The sequence below is a fragment of the Spea bombifrons genome, chromosome 5 (assembly GCF_027358695.1).
Source record: "Spea bombifrons isolate aSpeBom1 chromosome 5, aSpeBom1.2.pri, whole genome shotgun sequence".
Lineage (NCBI taxonomy): Eukaryota > Metazoa > Chordata > Amphibia > Anura > Pelobatidae > Spea > Spea bombifrons.
In genome coordinates this window covers 34,958,701-34,979,822 of record NC_071091.1, presented here as the reverse complement: position 1 = coordinate 34,979,822, position 21,122 = coordinate 34,958,701, and the positions used below count along the sequence as shown (strand labels likewise).

General features: G+C 37.5%; 1 protein-coding gene across 2 annotated transcripts in view; it reads left to right on the top strand.

Moving 5' to 3' along the window:
• Window positions 1-21,122, top strand: part of LARS2 (leucyl-tRNA synthetase 2, mitochondrial) — a 56,926-nt gene that overhangs the window by 31,371 nt on the left and 4,433 nt on the right. For both annotated transcript variants that reach the window (XM_053467007.1, XM_053467006.1), the window contains exons 8-18: window positions 3,106-3,213; window positions 3,946-4,105; window positions 6,586-6,690; window positions 7,019-7,134; window positions 11,894-12,177; window positions 12,959-13,057; window positions 13,500-13,637; window positions 16,456-16,559; window positions 17,033-17,215; window positions 18,302-18,471; window positions 19,407-19,484. In XM_053467007.1, coding sequence (XP_053322982.1) covers window positions 3,106-3,213; window positions 3,946-4,105; window positions 6,586-6,690; window positions 7,019-7,134; window positions 11,894-12,177; window positions 12,959-13,057; window positions 13,500-13,637; window positions 16,456-16,559; window positions 17,033-17,215; window positions 18,302-18,471; window positions 19,407-19,484 — 1,545 coding nt within the window. The remainder of the gene's footprint in view (window positions 1-3,105; window positions 3,214-3,945; window positions 4,106-6,585; window positions 6,691-7,018; window positions 7,135-11,893; window positions 12,178-12,958; window positions 13,058-13,499; window positions 13,638-16,455; window positions 16,560-17,032; window positions 17,216-18,301; window positions 18,472-19,406; window positions 19,485-21,122) is intronic.

Below are 21,122 nucleotides of genomic sequence, written 5' to 3'. Positions count from 1 at the left end.
TTCAGTGTTTATGAATTATAACCAAGCTTTTGAAATCATGTCAACTTGTTCAGCAATAAAGAAACGTCTGATGAAACATATATTGTTTACCATTTTGTTTGTATAATTGAGTGTGTCCAGAGTTTTTTTTATTATAACATCTAGTATTTATATAGTGCCTTTGTGGGACTCAACGCACTTTAACCCCTTAAGGGCAATGGGCGGTCCCTAAACCCATTGAAAACAATGCATTTTGAGCCCGTACATGTACGGGCTTTGTTATTAAGGGGTTAAGCGCATTCGGAATTAACCTAATCAGCAACTGAATGATTATTATTATTGATCTCTGAAGGAGTTGATCCTGAACTTGGAAGTACTTGAGTGCTGAGTTGACCATGCCGAGAATAGGCTTCGCAGTCAGGGCATTTACTCGCTGAACTATCTCACAGGCGTTATCTTCTTTATCATAATTATTCTAATTATAATAACATGAGTTGTAAAGTGATATATGAACTAGGATTATACTTGCATTGGTTATTACAAAATAGGGTAGCAGCACTTGAAAAGTAGTATGCAGTTATCCATCTTTAGTTTAAATATTGGTAAACGGCAATGTGACAACAGATCCCCAATTACTAACTTGACTACCTGTTGGGGGAAAACCTGATAAAACGATTATATTAATAGGGATTCTTCATCCAATTTCAAGAGGTGAAGGATTATTCATATTCACATTAGATGAGACTTTCTCCAAGATAAACTATTAAACTGCAGAGTAATTGAGGATCTCTTTGCAGTCTTATATTCAATTTATTGTTATAATTAAATTTAAACACAGATAATTAAATCAGACATATAAAATAATAAAATCTTGATTTGTCCCTGGGGCTTCTTCTGTGTCAGATGATTACTGGGCCTCCATCTAGGCTTTTGATCTGTTAGCTCCAAACTCTTCTTGCAAGAAATCCCAAAACGGTGTTGGGGCAATTACGTTTTCTTGCAACTATTTACTTATTTACATACATCTTTTCAAATTATTATTTGTTTATTTTATCCAGGGTAATACATGCATCACATGGCAGTAACTGATGACAAAGGAGTTAACTGTATCGTAGCTGAATTTAAATTCACCTGCAGCTTTTATTCTGGATTTTTATTTTGGTTAAGGCTACTACTGAAGTCTATTTAATGGCAGTATTTTGAATAATAGCCCCTTTGAAAAATTAGAAAATGTACGAAAGCAATGTGTAGCATTGTCTATTTAAATCAGTAAAAATGTTTTGCATGTTTTTAGATCTTACAGCAGACATCACTAGTTGCCATGGCGACCGTTCTCCACATGTTGAATTTTGATGCTAATTTCTGTATTTTGAAGATTCTTTGTGATTATCAGCAGTTGTAGGACCCAGATGAATACAGTGAGATCCCCACCCAATGGCAATTAAAATTCCCAGCAACATGTAGGGGTTAACTCCAAGATTGCTAGTTCACTGCTTCATTCTGTAACTAATGATCCAAAGCTAAGTTCTTTACATAAATTAGCTAGAAAATACAGCAAAGTGATGCTAATTATTCAGTACTCTTTGTTCTTGCCACGGTTAGAAAAGTCGATGAACACTATGGTATTTTAAGCAAAATTGCAATCTAGTTTCAGGTAGCCATTGAAAATGTAATATGCCATTTTTTAAATAAATATTACCTTTTTTGTTTATGTAGCTCCAACAATTAATGCAGCACTTCTTACAGTACAAATATTCAAAGTCTACGGCAAAGCTAGAATTGACAGATTAAGGCAAACCGATTAGGTAAAGAGGGCCCTGTTTGTAAGCTTACAACCTAATACATTTGGTGCAAATAATAACAGTTTGCAATCAGGACTTCCATCTCCCGACTTGTCACCCCAAAGCCCCTCTCCCAAAAATCTAAATATGTGCATGTATTGACTATATTTGCTCATCTCATATTAGGGAGCAGAATATAAAGATCAAATTTGTATGTTTTAGAATATCAATGAATAAAATTGTTTAAATAATAATTGGGATGATGCACCTGAGAGCTTCCTTTAGATTTTTGAACTATCCTAAGGTTGTAGACCTTCTCCTCACACACTTGAAGTACCTCTAAAATGCTCCATCAACTACCATCCTGTATCCTTCACCATCACGTATCCTGATTGGGAACTTTATTACCAAACACTATGCTCTTATGTAATAAATCTTACTTTTTCCTTGCCTTTCCATTTCAGCTCATTAAAGACATATTTTCAGTTTCTTGGCAATAATTATTTTAAAAAATAATTGCACATTTGAACCTGCCCCAAAGTATTTCCCGAGATCTGTGGAACGGTTTTGCTGGTCATCGCTAATTTTGGTAATCTATCCTGCACTGTTGCTGTAAATGCTGAATTCCATTAAAATAATTTGCATTCTGAATTGCCAGAACAGAAGAAAAGTGCCACGTTTCTTTTTTGCAGCCGTCACTCAGTAGCATGTAGGTTTTCTGCTTGCGTTCTGGCCAACTCACCTGCAGACTCCATTTTTAAGGGTCTGTATCTCTTACGAGAATGTCTACTGTGATTTCTGTTTAAAAGAAGGTGTGATAAACAATGTGCAAATGGCAGATATGCAGTGTTAAAATTGACAGCTTTTGGATTTTTGAGTATTTGTCCAACTCTCTCAGGGATGATTTAAAATAAGGTTTAGAGAAGTGTTATGAATGTTGTTAGGAATCGGTGACGAGAGATATTTTTCAAAGCATGCCTTGCAGTAGGGTAAACACAGGTGTATGTCTTTGTACTGAACTCCTGTGTACTGAGCAGTCTCTAATGGGTTGGAAAGCTAACACCTATTCACTTTTTCTGAGCTCCTGCATGAATATCACTTTCTAGATTCAAAACAGTGAATCTAGAGGCAATATTTTAATATGAGGCAGAGGTGAACGTAGCATGAGCCTACTTGGGAGATAAACAGATTACACATGTCTTTATTTCTGTGTTTGGATAGGCTAGAGAAATTAGTGAATTATCATGTTCTTTATCTGTTTTACGCTTTGTAAATATGTTCTTTATTTATACATGAATAGATAGTACTGCACACATCTAATGTTCCATTGTGCTATACTTTCTAGGCTATGAGTGATGCATTGGCTGATCTTCCAGAGTGGTATGGTGTGAAAAGCATGCAAGCCAACTGGATTGGGGACTGCAAAGGTTGCTTTTTTGACTACATGTTAAAGGTAAACTATGTTTTGTTATCACTAGACATCTTTTCTGTTAGGCGATCATGTGTCTTTGTGCCCATATGCCCAGCCAAGTTTCAGCTGATTGGCGGTAAAGAGATCAGTATATTTTTGGCGAATGAACAAGTTGTGTCCAACATAGTTTTCTAAATATATGTATGTGTCAGACTTGATCGGGAATAAAATCTTTTAGTTCCTATAGTAATAGTGCATAGTTGGGATTTGATAAAAATATACAATGTTATTACATTACATGTTTTGCCTATAAATCCCAAAACCAGAAAGCTTTAAATTAGTCAATTACCTTAGGGTTTAAGGTGATTTTAACCTTTCTGCGATTGGCATACATGAACTTTGTAAAACCTTACATTAGGAGTCCTTGTCAGTGGCTGGCAAGGATTGCAAACTAGTTACTTAACAACCTATGCTAAAAAAACATGTTAAATAACCAGAGCTGATTCATTTAACCATTAGCCTTATTTCACAGAAGGCATCATTCTGAACAGAAAAGATAAATACTAATGAACAATCTTAGTGTTCCGCTCTCCCCGCAATAAATTAGTTCAAGATGCAGAGTCAATACGATAATTTCAAGAACAAACTTCAGCAAAAGAATTTATCCCACAAATGATTCATTCATTCATTCATTCACTCAATCAAAATACACCAAGGAAAATTTCTGCACTAAATGGTAACAACAAAAATAAAAACAATGTATTTTCTTAAAAGGTGGATGATGTGGAAACGGGAGAGAAGATTTCAGCATATGCCTTTAATCCTGAGGCTATTTATGGAGCATCACATATAGCAATTTTACCAAACCATAGACTTCTTCATGGGAACAGCAGCCTAAAAGAACAGCTGCAAGAAGCATTCACGGCTGGCACAGGTGAGAAATTATGCATTTGGTGGTGCTATCATCTAAACTTATTCCACACATTTTCCGTTTTGGTATATTTAGCGTACCTGTTTGCTGCTTGCTGGCAAGCAGACTCAAAGCACCCAATAGGGAGGGATTTCCTTGCATGTGATTGTCTGAGAAACCAGTCATATGCATATAGCCCTTGACAGTGTGTGTGTGTGTGTGTGTGTGTGTGTGTGTGTGTGTGTGTGTGTGTGTGTGTGTGTGTATTTACCGTATTTGCTCGATTATAAGACGACCCTGATTATAAGACGACCCCCAAAATCAAAATATTAATTTAGGAAAAAAACAAAAAGCCTGAATATAAGACTACCCTATAGGGAAAAAGTTTTACCAGTAAATATTAATTAATGTAAATTATTTTCATGTTTAATAAAAGCTATGATTGAGAAAAATATATTTTTTAAATTTCCTTTTATTTGCCAACCTGCCCCCCCCAGTTATGCCACTCTGCCCCCAGAAATGCTTTATACCCCCCTATTTGCCACTCTGCCCCATGATATGCCTTATACCCCTGTATGCCACTCTGGCATATAGGGGGTTAAAAGGCATATCATGGGGCTGAGTGGCATATAGGGGGGTATAAAGCATTTCTGGAGGTATATAGGCATATCATGGGGCTGAGTGGCATATAGGGGGTTAAAATACATTTCTGGAGGTCCAGAAATGCATTTTAACCCCCTATATGCCACTCAGCCCCATGATATGCCTTTTAACCCAGCATGTACTGGCTGCCTTGGCTTGATAGGAGTGTGATTGCTGTTAGCAGTTTGATATATATATATATATATCAAACTGCTAACAGCAATCACACTCCTATCAAGCCAAGGCAGCCAGTACATGCTGGAACCTGGGGATGATAGCAGTGGGATTACAGCCTCCATATGCCATGCTACAACCCCCACCCCCCTTACACATCCATGCTATCACACACACACTCACACTCATTCACAAACATTTAAATACTCATTCATTCCCTTAATCACACACACTTCACACATACTCAAAAACCCTCCCCCACCCCCTCACCTGAACTGCAGATCTCCCACTCGCAGACTTCTGCAGGGGACCGGCTGTAGCAACTTCTCTGGCCCCGCCCTCAGAGGAGGGAGGGGGGAGATAGAGTTCTGTGAGGACGCTGCAAGCTTCCTGCCCTGCTTCTAACAGAAGAGACGCTGCTCGCGACCGGTAAGCAGCATGGCGCCAGCATTTTTTTGGGGTCTGATTAGAAGACGACCCCGATTATAAGACGAGGGGTTTTTTTCAGAGCATTTGCTCTGGAAAAAACCTCGTCTTATAATCGAGCAAATGCATTTTTTGCTTCTGGATCACTGTATTATAGTGTGATCAGCAGTCTTCGTACATGTGCTTCAACTTTTTTATTCTTTATATCCTAGGTTTGCCCCCCCCCCTTTTCTCCCACTTTTTAACACTTTGAGGTGGGAGGAAAATGTCAGTGCAGATATGTACATTTAAGGTAACACATAAACTAAAAAAATAAAAGCTATATATGATCCAATTTTAACACTACTACATGTAATAAACATGATCTACATGTACAATTTCCAAAATCAGGACATATACCTTAATATACAGATATATGTATTTTTTTTTTCTTCTGCACTCACTATGTATAGTTTTTATAGGAAACACTTTTAAAAAATAATTCCCATGTATAATTAAAATTTTTTGTTATACGTGCTGTTTATAAATGGCTTCCAAAAACAAAAAAAAATGGCCAGTTTGACCTGAAATAATAATAAAACAATATGGTATTTGTGTGGTTGAACTAAATGAGAGAGGATAAAATAATAATAACAATAACAAAAGCCTTAGCTGTTTTATCATAAAATGGAGTTTAGAGATTTTAATAAAGATAATAAACCCTTTCTTATAAAAATGACACTCTGTGCCTTCAGATGCTCACTCTCTTCCCTTGTTTGTCTTTACGCACAACTTGGTACCAGTGAGGGCCAACAAGACAAGATAAGCATCCTCTGACTACTCTTACTCAATCTCTCTACTTCTCTCTTCCCTTATGCATACATATGCATACATATGCACGTATACACTCGTCCCTTTCTGTTTTCTCTTCCAAAAAATGTGATCAAAATTAATTGTCCAAGCAAGAATTAATTATGCTTCAAAGGAATACATGTGTGTAGCACCCACCTCGATTATCATGAGCCCTGACCCCTTTTCTTTTTCCACTTTATTAGCAGAAATAACAAGATAAGTCTAATCTCCAAGTGAAACTCAAGCTTTCACAAGACAGTTGGTAGAGTTACCAGGGAAATCATTATTCAATTTGTACAGCGCAGCATAATTAGCTTCATAGAAAGATAGTTACAATGGCGACATCACATTAAAGGTAAATTCCTTGTGAGTTTAAGGAACATGTTTGAATGTATTTGTGCAATGCTCATGTTTCACTATTTTTCTTACAGATTGCCTTACCCGCGTGTCTGCTGTAAATCTATTTACTAAGCAAGAGATTCCTGTTGTTATTTCTGCAAAATCTGAGTTTGAGGGCTATCTAGACACTAGAATCGGTAAGTAATTACCAAACTTTAGAAACAAAGATTAGCAGAGGGCTTGGACCTCTGGTCTTTCCAAGAACAACACAATTAACCCCTTAATGACAATTGACGGTCCGGGCACGTCATGAACTAATATCCGGTTAGCGACAATTGGCGTGCCAGGACCGTCATGGCTTTAAACGCATGCAGAAAGTGAAATACGTTTGCTTTCTGCACCCAAATGTTGCGGTAATGCCTCGATGTCGAGAAATAGAAGAATTTTGGCTTTTTAACATGTACAGAAAGAATATGCCAACGTTGGTTGAATCATATATTAATGTTAAGAATATCTTCTTGGCAGGTATCCCTAGCACCAGTCTGGAGGATGCAGCTATAGCTGATAAATTGGGACTGTCCTATATCAGGGTTACTGAACGAACCAATGATGATACAGAGAAGATTATAAACTCAGGAAAGGTCGGTTTGAATTATTTTGTCTTAGACATTATATATATATATATCTGAATCAACGTATGTTTACCGATTACTCCACATCTTAATATGTATTTCTATAAACATATCATTCTATTTGTTTATTTTTGTACTTATATTGTCATACATTAACATTAGCCTTTTTCAGAAAATACATTGCATAGCCAGACCACCAAAGGTCAAAGGAAAAGAACGGTCCAGTGAGTCAGACCATTTTCTAGAATACATGGGACACACTACAAATAAAATCACTTTATACATAGTAAAATATTTAAATCCTTAAAAAAGAATAGTAAAATATTTAAATCCTAAAAAAAGAATATGTATTGTTTGTGCGTGTAAATGCCTCCAATACTATTTACTGTGTGCTCTCTCACAATCTGAGTCACCATCTCCTAGTTAACCGTTTACTTCTCAGGGCAACCCCTTGCCTTAATACACATCTCTCTGATGGGAGGTGGCACAAGCAATCAAAACCTCAAGAGTTGTTAAAGAGTTTCTTGCAAACTACAGACCAATCTTGTTAATTAATCTTGATACAAAGATTTATTCTAAAATTCTGGCTGATAGATTGAATGTAATAATAACAGATCTGATACATCCAGACCAGTCCGGCTTTATCAGAGGTAGATCCGGATAGGATAATCGATTTGATCTCACAGGTTCATTCCTCCTCGAATCCCTCTGTCTTCCTGGCTCTAGATGCAGAGAAGGCATTTGATAGAGTAAGCTGGAATTTTTTGAGTGTCACCTTGGACGCTGTCAGGATCACTGGCCCTTTCAAAAAAAAAGCACAATGGCTCTATATACTAACCCTAGCGCTAAGGTGACAGGACCCTCTCTTAATTCTACCTTTTTTGATATTAACAATGGCACCCGACAGGGATGCCCGTTGGCTCCTTTACTTTATGCTCTATCAATCGAGCCTTTAGCTATACTGATTAAATCAACATGTGAAATTAAAGGGATTACATTTAAGGAGCAGTCTTCTAAAATAACTCTATATGCTGACGATATTATTCTCACTTTGACTGATCCGGAGGTATCTGTCCCTGCGCTCCTGACGGCTGTTCAAGAGTTTAGTGCATACTCTAATTATAAATTAAACCTTTCTTAGACACAGGTGATGACCGCTTATCTTTCTCCTCTGCAAAAACTTTTCATTTCCGACCGTTATCATTTTGACTATTCAAATGATTGGGTGGACTACCTTAACTTAAAGAATCTAGTCCCCATTGATTTTGAAATCCTGACGAAAGAGCTCCTCTTCCAAATCGAAAAATGAAGTCGTTGGAATTTTCCTGGCTAGGAAGAATTAATTTGTTAAAATCTTACCTGATTCCAAAAATCTTCGAGTTTCTGGGCGTATTCTGGATAAACTCTCGAAACTTTTTTTCATTTGTTTGGAAACACGGTAAATCTAGAATTAGTCAGAAAACGATAAGAAGGAGCTATAGATCCCTCGGGCTGGGTTTTCCAGAGTTAAGAATGTTACATGAAGCTGCAATGTTCATGTACGTATTGCACTGGGATATTAAAAAAGATAAAAATCTTGGATGGCTGAATTGCGAACCCATCCAGACAAACGAGCATGAACTATTTAATTTGTTTTGGCTCAATCCTGCCATTTCGAGACAACAAAACTTTTAAGAACCCAATTGTAATTGACACAATAAAAACAAGTTATAAGTTTAGGGCAATGCAAGGCTTAGAAGCAGAGTTCACTGCTCGCACCCCTCTCAAGGTGCTTACTTACTATATTCAGAATATAGATTTAATGGGCTGGATGCAAAATAATATCTTGACATTTGGGGATTTGAAACTGGATGGCTTGTTTTTGAGCTTTATGGATCTTCAGGGCAGGTTCTCGCTCTCAGATAACGAGTTATTGTCATACCTTAGAGTGAGGCACTTTGTGAGATACAGGGTGGTCCACCCACCATCAGAACGTGACACATTTATTAAAAACTGTATAAAACAAATGTAATTTCTAGGATATCACAATACCTTGATATGCATGAAAAAGATATACTACCTCTGTCAATAGAGAAATGGCAAAGTGATTGTGAGATTACTTTTCCTATGGAAAGCTGGTCTAATGTATGGCTACAGGTTAGGAAGTCAGTCTGTTCAGTTAATCTTCAGGAGATGTTTTTTAAATTACTGTATAGATGGTATCTAGTTCCCTCCCGCTTAAACAGATTCTCTAATTCGACCTCTAACTTATGCTGGAGATGTGGAAACGAGGAAGGGACACAATTTCATATCTGGTGGGCATGCAGTAAATATGCCGATATTAAACACGAAGCTGCCGCCGCCGATGGATGTATGTGTCTTGTATTGTTCCTTGGTGTGACTTTTATTTTTTATGTTCAATATCATTTCAATACAGCCCTCAAGGCCCCTACTTAACGCTGCATTGTATATTCAAATGCTACCGTAACTACTCGTTAGGGACATATGATTACCTAATTCTTAGGCTCAGATTTGATATCAGACCTTGATATCAATCCTATATTATTAATTTAGTCGGTGGTCTTAATTCATGACTGTTACTAATATTGCTGGATCTTTGTATAACTATATTTGTGTGTATTTATTACAGTTGTGTATGTTTAATAAAAAAAAGTCTTAAGTGGTTACAGCACTCCTTAGTGGGGACAAACATCTTGACGCCTTTCATACTGCCTTGTGGCAAGCAATAAAATAGCTTTATGTCTATGGAGGTACGAATTTTATTAGTATCGCCATAAAGAATCGGATCAGTATGATGCCGAGCAGGGAAGGTCACCTGTGATATTACATGACTGACCACAAAGGCAGCAAGCAGGTCTATTATGGTGGACCACTGGTTTGTTGTGTAATCCATCAATATGACATAACAATAAAACAATGTGACCTTGATTAAAAAAAGTGAGTTTATAGAAGGAAAATGAAATACATCCAGGTTTTGTCAATTTTTTATACTGTATGCAGAACTCCTTAACTTTTTTCTTTGACTCAGGAAACATAGTGGGCATGGCAGCCTTATTATTAAAGGGTCGGGGGGGCATTATTAGCAGGAAAATATATTTTAGTGTCTAATATGTTGTATGTGAATTTACATATTAAGCACCACTAATTTCTTATTCGAACTTCTAAAAAAAAGTAACACCTACCATAATTCTTATACTATATTTATAACCACATAGAAAAATAAACATAACACATGTTTTCACATACTAAATGTTTTTAATAATGCATATTTGCTTTATGTACCGTATTTGCTCGATTATAAGACGACCCTGATTATAAGACGACCCCCCAAAATCTGAATATTAACTTAGGAAAAAAAAGAAAAAGCCTGAATATAAGACGACCCTAAAGGAAAAAAGTTTTACCAGTAAATGTTAATTCATGTAAACTATTTTTTTTAATAAAAGCTATGATTGAGAAAAATATTTTTTTTTTGTTTTTATTTCTTTTATATTTTCTATTATATTTTCCAACCTGTCCCCCAGTTACGCACATCTGCCCCCAGGCTTGCCACACCAATATGGCACTGTGGCCCATGATATGCCTTTTAACCCTCTATATGCCACTGTGCCCCATGGTATGCCTTTTGACCCCCTATGTGCCACTCTGCCTCCAGAAATGCCTTATACCCCTATATCCCATTCTGGCATTTAGGGGGTTAAAATGCATATTATGGGGCAGAGTGGCATATAGGGAGGTATAAGGCATTCCAGGAGGCAGAGTGGCATTAAGGGAGTTAAAAGGCATTATATAGAGCACTCTGCCTCCAGAAATGCCTTATACCTCTATATGCCACTCTGGCATTTAGGGGGTTAAAAGGCATATTATGGGGCAGAGTGGCATATAGGGAGGTATAAGGCATTTCAGGAGGCAGAGTGCACTATTAAATGCCCCCTTAACGCCACTCTGCCTCCTGAAATGCCTTATACCTCCCTATATGCCACTCTGCCCCATAATATGCCTTTTAACCCCCTAAGTGCCAGAGTGGCATATAGGGGTGTAAGGCATTCCAGAAATCACACACACACACACACACACACACACACACACACACACACTTACTTACTTACTTACTTACTTACTTACTTACTTACCGGTGCTTCCAATTTCCTGCTGTATTGCCGGGGCAGCGGGTTGACGTCTCATTCCGCGGCAGCCGGAAGGAGGTGGAGTTGGCAGCGGGGGTTTGTATGCGTCCGTCGCAAATACCTTCCCCGGCTGTCAGAGATCAGGAACTCTGGAACTCTGAACTCTGACAGTCGGGGAAGGTATTTGCGACGGACGCATACAAACCCCCGCTGCCAACTTCACCTCCGGAAGCACCGGTAAGTGTGTGTGTGTGGGGGGGGGGGGGGCGACGACAGGAGGATCCAGGTCCCCTGCAGCGGTGCGGGGGATCTGGATCTTAGTCTCCTAATCAGACCTCTATTTGAGGTCTGATTAGAAGACGACCCCGATTATAAGACGAGGGGTATTTTTCAGAGCATTTGCTCTGAAAAAAACCTCGTCTTATAATCGAGCAAATACGGTATGTGTTTAGTATAAAAACAAGCAGCTCGTAATGTTTAACTTACCTACAATGGTAACCCATAGCGTTGCAGATAAATAGTGTTCACGGGAACAATAAGGAACTTAAACCTTTTCTCTTTTTCTATTTTATGGAAAATGTTATGTTGAAAGTAAATATTTCACAGTGGAACCTCTCCTGTAATCTTTCCTATTTTTCCAGTTCACTGGTCTGACCAGACAAGAGGCGTTTATTGCTATCACCCAGGAGGCACAAAATGATGGAGTGGGAGGACATTTAACTAGTGACAAACTAAGGGACTGGCTGATATCAAGACAACGCTATTGGGGCACTCCAATCCCCATTATTCATTGTCCATCTTGTGGAACTGTGCCCGTGCCTTATGATGACTTACCAGTGGTTTTGCCCAATGTAGCTTCATTGACAAGGAAGGGAACGTCGCCATTAGCTAGTGTCTCTGAATGGCTAAATTGCAAGTGTCCCAGGTAAGCCCTGCACTGTTAAAGAAGGTTTAATATGATACCGCACAAATTTTAGGAAATTGAAATGCTACCAAAGTAAGAAGGTCAACTGATTAATTAACGTACGATCTATAATATAAAGGTTCCGAAAAGTCAATCGTTAACCAAATCGAAGTGAGGTTCTGTTTTAGGCTTCTGCTGTTGGGATGTAGAATTCTTTGCGTTCGGTAACGAGTAACATTGGTTATATGAGTAAAATTTATAACCCCTAAATAAATGTCGTGACTGTGTACTGATGCACAACAAACTACGATAACATCATAAACGCATATGAGAAAAAATTAAAAGTGCGAAAGCAGCAAAACTTGAGATGTTCGTTAGTGGCAAGAGCTGCTCCAGTTGGATGGTATTACAATCCACAAAAATTTACAAAGGGACAGAAACACAATTCATCAGGCTTATATAAAAATACATGATTAGCTCTGGGGCAAAGTACTACATATGGAGAAATTCCTATAAAAACTCTGATTATTGCTGGCAGATTTAATTAGGGTTTGTTGTCTATAGACTTGCACTGTAAAAAAGTTTTTAATGCAATATTGTTATTTTTGTTTATTCATACAAAATATATATTTCTCTTAATAAATATTTAGGAAAACGTAATTTTCATGAAAGTACCTAGTTAATTCTCCTGGGCTATAAAGCCGTAATGAAAACCATCACTATGTTAGACTCAAGAATTCACCGCATATATTTTCCTTGATTTGATTCAAGTTAACATGTATTGTATATTTTGCTTTTTTAGGTGTGCAGGAGCAGCTGTAAGAGAAACCGACACAATGGATACGTTTGTTGATTCTGCTTGGTACTACTTGAGATATACTGACCCCCATAACACAGAAAGGTGAGATGATTTAATCATAATGTGCTAGAAGATGCATATAAAGATATAAATAAAGATACATAATTTATATTTCTATATATATTTACTACACCTTGAACTAAATGTATTCTTTACTTTCAAAGAAAAATAGGTATTTTGTTGGTCAAGTCCTTCTCGATTAATATACACCAACATACATTTTAGTGGTACAGATCGCCCCCATAGATTTTTACCAACTAAAACGCCCAGGCTGGCCACCAATCCATTGGCTAACAGAGTGCATTATGATAGTTATAGTCTTAGATCTAGGAATTTAAATGTTCGCTAATTGTGGTCTTGGGAGTTACTCTCGATTTTTTTATTTTATTAAAAAAAATGTTGGTTTTGTAAATAGTGTGTCCATAAGTAGAGACCCTTCTGGTAAATGTATAGTAAGTTCTTTTCATTTGTTCTCTTTCTTCAGGCCTTTTAGTAAGCCCTTGGCCGACTTCTGGATGCCGGTAGATTTGTACATTGGAGGGAAGGAGCACGCTGTAATGCATTTGTATTACGCCCGTTTCTTTAACCACTTCTGCAGTTCCCAGGATATGGTGAAACACAGGTTAAGATTTTTAGAGTCCGTTATTCCCCAGGCTTTCATCAATTGCATGTTATTTTGCTTCTTCTACTGAATAATGGAGACTATAGGTGAAGATGAGAAACATCAGTTTGCTCATTTATCAAACCCGTCATTTGCACATAAACGGAAATATGAACTATATATCTATACTGTGAAAGCTTTGGGGTTTGTTCACTCAACTGTGAGGTGAAGGTGAGTGGAGAGGGGAAGCATTAATGTACATGACTTAATTATACTCCTCAAGTCCCCTACAACGGTTTAGTTTCTCTACATAATGCTTGGTTTACTATTTTTATTATTGCTATAATTTGATGTATAAGGTGCCATCATATTCCCCAGTGCCATATACATGGGTAAACAGGACAGAACAAATAATTATGTGATCTTTCCCAGTGTGACAAAGAGTTATGTGATAAAACAAGACAAAATGCAATTAAATTAACTTGGACTAGATTGTGGTCACATAATCCTTTTTTCAAGTTAATTTCACATATTGAAATAAGGCCCAAAATGTGATGCTGTTGCTATTTTTTCCCTTAGGCTTTCTGAACCTTTGTGCATATGGCTTGGTGCCTCTTCAGTTCCCAGGCTGAAGGTTAAAATAAATATTTTTACAGTGCCTTCTTCTAGCAGCTGAAAAATGCATTTCTTAAATATTTATTCTGGCAGCTGTTTTGATCAATACAGAGATGGCTTTTAGAAATACTTTAGATCAGACGCTTTATTACATCCCAGACATCCATTCCCCAAGTTAAGAATAATCAGACAGATTTGCTTTCATGTCTTGTCTGAAAATCTCCTAATGCGTATTCAATGAGAACCCTTTGCCTCTCAGTGGAGCTGGCTTTACTTCTCTGTGTTCTTCTGAGAGTGGTTTTCCCATAGGTCACACATTACAGATGCCTGCAGACTCAACCTTTCATTTCACAACATGCAGCCTTTCACTTAAATGGCAAACTTCATTACTGTTGAATCATATCTGTTTAGTTTGGTGTATATTGAAACGCATCTTTCTCATATACCTCTGTAAACTGTACATGATGAGGCCACCTAAAGTTTTGTCCAGAGTTCTGTAGACCCCATATCCAGATGGATATTGACATTCCAGAGTCCAGAGACTGGATGCTAATATGGTGCATGGTTTTCAGGATAAAAATGATTAGGAAAGTCTAATTGATCTCAATATGCATCATTTAGAGGAAAGAAGAGACAGAGGCTTAGATGCAATGAGAGGAAATTTAACTTTGATGAGCGGGTGGTAGACAATTGAAACAGCCTCCAGTAGAAGCGGTAGAGTTTAACACCGTCTGGGAATTTATGGCTAAGATGAGACCAAGGATTGAGTAAAATTTAAAGCTGATAAAAACTGGCAGACTGGATGGGCCAGATAATACTTTTCTGCTTTAAAACTCTGTTTTTTAGTTAGTGTGTGTGCAATTAAATAGGGCACACAGGACTGCTTCTTTACCCACCATACCTGCTGAGGTAGCGTAATACTGAGGTCATAGAAACTGGATGCAGCATTCCTATGTATTATGGTCCTACTACTTTTTAACACTTTATATATTTTTTTTCATTTTTGATCATGTATACCAGTAAATTGTTATATGTAAACTAGATAAATTACATATTTCATTCTTGTTTGAGAAAAGGGAATTGAAATCTTTAATTTATGGCCAAAAACAAAAAATATGGAGTAGTCTGCAATATTTCTAGTGACACGCTTTGCTTGTTCTGATGTTTTTGTGCAACGTTTTATGGCTAACACTCTCTTAAAGCATTTGTATTCAGTTATGCTTGTTTTGTGCAAGAATCGTATTAGTTATGGATGATTGCATAGAACACTTTTGACATTTAACTTTACTCAAGAAGCAACTGACATCTAAAACCTTTACCGCCTTGCATTTCCATCCCAAAGTAAATGATATGCCTGTCGTAAGGTTGGGAGATACATTGCTCATCAGATGTTTTTGGAAACAATTGTAGTATGTATCCTACTTCTTGAAACAACTTTTTTGTTTTTATTACAAAACTCTCAGTTAACCCTTCACGTGCCAGGCACGTCATGGAAATGCATCGCCTTGATGATAATTGATGTGCCTGGCACGTCATAGGGTTAAAAGGAAATTGCTTTCTTATTTCAAATGGTGTTCCTGTAGTGCCTCGAAAGCTGCTGCAAGGGCCCCGTGTGATCAACGTTTACCCTATACACTCTTTTAAAGCCTCCTTTCTAAACTCAGGACAGATTTCAATTATTTATTTTACTGTCCTAACGTTGCTGAACATTGTTTGGGTGGTCCATTAAAAGGCTTTCACATAATTGTGAGGCTACTGCATCTAATGAAAATAGCTTACAGACCATAAGAAGTGAAAATTACCATTATAAAAAGCCTACATTAAAGGAAAGGGAAAGTGACATCGGAATATTAGATAGCTGTTCTGTCGTCTTTTGATAAAAAAAAAAAAAAACATATGTTGAAAATGCATGCATATTCATCTCTACCATACATCAGCAACCTACCAAATCTATCTACCCAGCAAATATAGCACTACTAGCCCCATGTCTTTTGTTTGTTTTATTGTATTTGTTACCGATGTCCCACAGTTAGGGTGACTTTTTATTGCTAATGTATAAAGGTTATTTTTAGTAAGCTTCTATGCATGTTATGTATGTATGCATGATCTCATCTCTTAAAATAAACAGCGGCAATATTTTTAGAAATACTATTATTGCACATTAATCCTGGCTGGTGTCTACCAATATTTCAGAATGAATCTACCTTTATTTTTTCATTTACAGGGAACCTTTTCAGAAGCTCTTGGTTCAGGGTCTTATCAAAGGACAGACATTTAAACTTGCATCAACTGGAAGGTATCTAAAGAAACATGAAGTTGATATTAGTGGTAAGGAACCTCTGTCCCTCTTTATTCCCCTCTCGGACAAGAACATGTTATTTACTGGACTATATTAATGAGAAAAAAGGCTATTGTCGTCTTAGCCCAAAAGGAAATTGAGCATTTATTGTAAAATATTTGACATAAGCTTTTGTGAACTCATCTTTTTCTTTGCCCAACTAATTTAGAAATATGCTTATGTAAAGCAATGACACTGTCTATGGACCATTTGGCAAAAAAAGATCCATATAGTGACCACACATTAAGGAATGTCCACTTTAAGATAAATTAGATATGTGTTGCTTTGTTTAAAAAAAAAAATTAGAAAAGTAGAACATATTATTGCTGGCTTCAAACATGTTTCTTATGCTTCATGTGAAAGAGCTTTGTTCTATGATGATCCTAGAATTCCAAAATCAGATAGAAGCAAACGTTAGTTTGGGTTTCCTTTCAATTCTGTTCTGCTTTGTACTACTTTGCAGGTTCTGAGCCACGGCACACTGAGACAGGTGAAAAGCTCCAAATTACATGGGAGAAAATGAGCAAATCCAAGCACAATGGAGTTGACCCAGAAGAAATGGTGGAACTATACGGAATTGACACCACCAGACTCTATCTTCTCTTTGCTGCTCCGCCAGAACAAGACATTTTATGGGATGTGAAGAGTAAGCTGCTACTTTCTCTTTTTGTTATAAAAATAAACTAGTGCCTGGTACATTGTCACACGCTTCTATTTGCATCCTGAAGGTTTAATGTATCTTGGGTTTTTCCTGGTTGCCTGCCTCTGTCTATTTCTAGCTTTGATTTAGGCAATTAAATTGAATCTATTATCTAAAAAAATGCATTGCTCTTTTAGTGTTCACCGCAAAATTCTAGTCCAAACTGCAACCTGAAAGACTTTAATTCAAGGCTAAAGTAAAAATGCAGTCCTGTTTGGACTATTCACTTCTGTTGTCTTGTATGTTTATTTTTAAGGCATATATGTCGAAGGTAATCTATAAAACAGGTGGTCCATCAACATTTCCTCCATACCCATTAGCGCTTTGAGTGCATGTTTATCAACCTGTAGAATCCAGAACAACTAAGATCTTAGAACAGACACAAGAGGGGTGGCTGCAAAGTGGCAGAATGTATAGGCAAAAAAACACTTAATGAAAACCGACCATCACATTTTTAGTAATTTATAGCATAATGGCTTACAAAGTGAGCTGTCTTTTTTTTAAAAAAAATCTGACGCTTAGACCCTCTACAAAGTCTATTCCTTGCATGCCCCTGTATACCCCAGATGGACCCCAGTATTCACAGTAGATATCCGTGAGACTGTATCGCAAGTAAATAGCCGGTTTTGTCAATGGGTGGTCCCAAAACCCATTGAAAACGATGCATTTTGAGCCCGTACATGTACAGGCTTTGTCATTAAGGGGTTAAATATGTTATCTTTCAACAGAGCGCACGTAATAACCACACAATCAGACGTTTTTACTTAGTTGCTGTAAGCAATTCTCCTAATTAGACTGCTCAAGAAGTGTGCCACTTGCATCATTTGCAGTTTTTATCACGGAAAATATTCTTCAAGATATTTTATTGTGTTTTTTCTCATGAATGCCTGCACTATATTCTGTTCTTCTCAGCCTTTAAATTATAGCAAGACAAGGAGGGAACGTGCAAAGTAGTTGGTTGTATACATTCACTTTATACAATAGTACTGAGAATACTTTGAATTTGACTCCTGTTAAATTGTGTTTTTTAAGCTGATGCCATACCTGGGGTAAGAAGATGGCAATCTCGGCTGTGGTCCCTAACCGCAAAATTTATTGAAGCCCGGAACTCTTTAACGGTGCCAAACCCTACGCTGCTTACTAAGAAAGAAGCCAAAGAGGCCTGGAAAATATGGGAAAACAGAAATCTTGCTGTATCTGAGGTAACCACATGGCAACAGGTGTAAATTATTTAAACGTACAGAGGATTATTTTCCTCAGAGCCAATTACATTAAGGCAGTTGTTTCAGTTCAACTGCGTGTTCCAGCGGGGATCTTCTATTTATTACTATAAAAAGATTCATGAGAATCATGATCTGGGGCATAGCTTGGCCTAATAACTGGCAACATCAGCTTGGACCTGGTGAAGAGCTTCCCACTGTAGACCTAACAAAAGACAATCCATGCCCATGTTTAGGCCTCAGTTCTTCAGCGATTTAAAGATAAAAAGCAAAACAAAGGCGCCACTGTGCTGATCAGTGACAGCCTTATTTATACGGGAATTAATGTAATAACACTAGGTAATTAACATGCTCTATAACATGCAGGGGATTTCCAACGCTTGGCACCTTCTACAGCTACGATAGCTTTGGGTCTGACTGTGGTATGCTCGTGCTCGTAGCTCTTTTGAATACATTGATGAAACTTGAAGGATGTTCGCTGGCTACTAAGAACATTCAGTGCTTCTTAATATGTTTTATAAATTTATAAAAGCCATCAGGATTTGTTTTAGAGCACATTCATTTCGTAATGTCACATAACAAATATATAATGTTATTTTCTGGTGCTGGACAGAAAAATCGACACATCCTACTGGTTTTCTTTACAGTTCAGGTATTGTATTGCCAAAAAAGACTGAAGCCTTAAGTGTGGCTTTGTGTTGTTTAGCGCCAGTAGGACCTTGACACCATTCATTCCAGAGGATTGTCTTTGTGCCACCCTGTTGATTACATGCGAGGCTTTCACAGAAAAAAATGAGATGCAGTCCATCCTCCAGCATGATAGTTATTCACCTGTGTCAAGGAATCAGTCTTTCGCATATACCTTCGGCATATATAAATGAGCCTAAAAAGCCTTTTTTATTGTTTGTGTTGCCTAGGTTACCAGCCACTTCTCTGAGGATTACTTGTTCAACGCAGCTATTTCCCAGCTAATGAGTCTCAGCAACACACTGTCGGTTAGTACATCTGCTGCCTCCAGCACTCCCTCCTTTTGAATGGTTTGATTGTGACTTCAGATGGCTTATAATGTGACTGTGAGGATACCTCTTTTCTTTTCAGATTGTTTTGCCTTTGTTTAGCATTGAAGTAAAACACAGATTTGGCGACGCTGCACAAACAAGGAACTTTATGTAACTTCGTCAAGGCCTTATTACTCTATTGAAAATCCTCTTTGTGCTGCGAGCAATCTCAGATGAAAGGGTTGGCAAGCTTTTAGTCACTGACTTCAGTACAGCAACGTGACCAATGCCTTTTTTTTCAGAGCAGCACTTATGGCTTTTCCTCTGTTAACACTAACCACGAGTCCTTTTTTTGTATGCCGGCTTTATGAAGCAAAACAAAAGGCTCTCGATTTTTATTCTACCGTGTATAGTTTGTGGGCTTCATAAAGCAGCAAAACAGTCATTTCTACTACAATGTAATAAAGTTGTCACAATATAAGACTGGCAGGTCATCATTTTCTTGTATATTATGTTTGAAGGGTTGTGTGGCCGCCTATGCAGTTCATGTCCTTCCATGAAAGCGTGGTAGATAAATGGAAAAGTCTTCCTGCAGAAATGGTAGAGGTTATTACAGTGAGTTAATTTAAACAGATTAGGCAAAGAACCAGATAACCTCTGCCATTTTTACAGCTGGAAAAAATGGACTAAATGGGCTTATGGGGTTCAAATTCTGTTATATTGTTTGACGGTAATCTTATGTACGGACATAAAAGTTAATACAATTCGGTTACTTTTCCCACAACAGTGATCTTGTTTACATCTTCCTATTTTAGTGCATTCTCTGCAGTTTAATGATCTTTAGATCATAAGATTACAGTTTTAAACCTAATTAATATTATCTGAGTGAGTCTTTCACTATATACATAATCAACACCATGGTAGGTAGTCAGGACTGATTTAGGCAATTCAGGTGTCAAGGATGTCTAATCCCTATGGGCACTCTGGGCAGTACCAGTGTCTCCTGTGATCAGTAATTATTATTTGCATGTAAAGAACTGCATACACGAAGCTCAACACCTTCCCTTGGTACCGAGAGTTTCACAGAGGGGAAAGTGCATATACACAGCTGTAGCTTGCTATAAGTTGTGCGTGTTCCCCCTGGGAGAAATGGAGAAGCACACTTGCTGGTGGCCCATCAAACATGTTCAGATCCTAATGTACATATCCACACTAAGCTAAGCAGCAATCATTCTCACACAAATCTGTTTCAAACACATTTTTATTTATTAGGTCGTAGACAGCCATCATCGTAGACTCCATCACTGGAGTGGTTACTTGCTATCAATAGCAGGAGACTATCGGTAATATGTGCTGCACCAGTGAATGAGAACTGTCATCGTGCCCTGGGGCAATTGCTTCATTTGCCCCATTGTTACTTAGCAAAGTAGAAAGAAAATTAAATAAAAGTGAGCTCACCATGCCATCCTCGCAGTAATTCTGCAATAATAAGAGGATTAGCCCCACCATTTTCCGCATATGCTCGCCATTTTCACACCTTTGTCCTGTTTTTGCTCACACTCTTTCTTTTTATCCGCTAATCCTTTTCAACTCCTTTTATTTTTTTTATTTTTTTTCAATTTCCTTATAAATAGA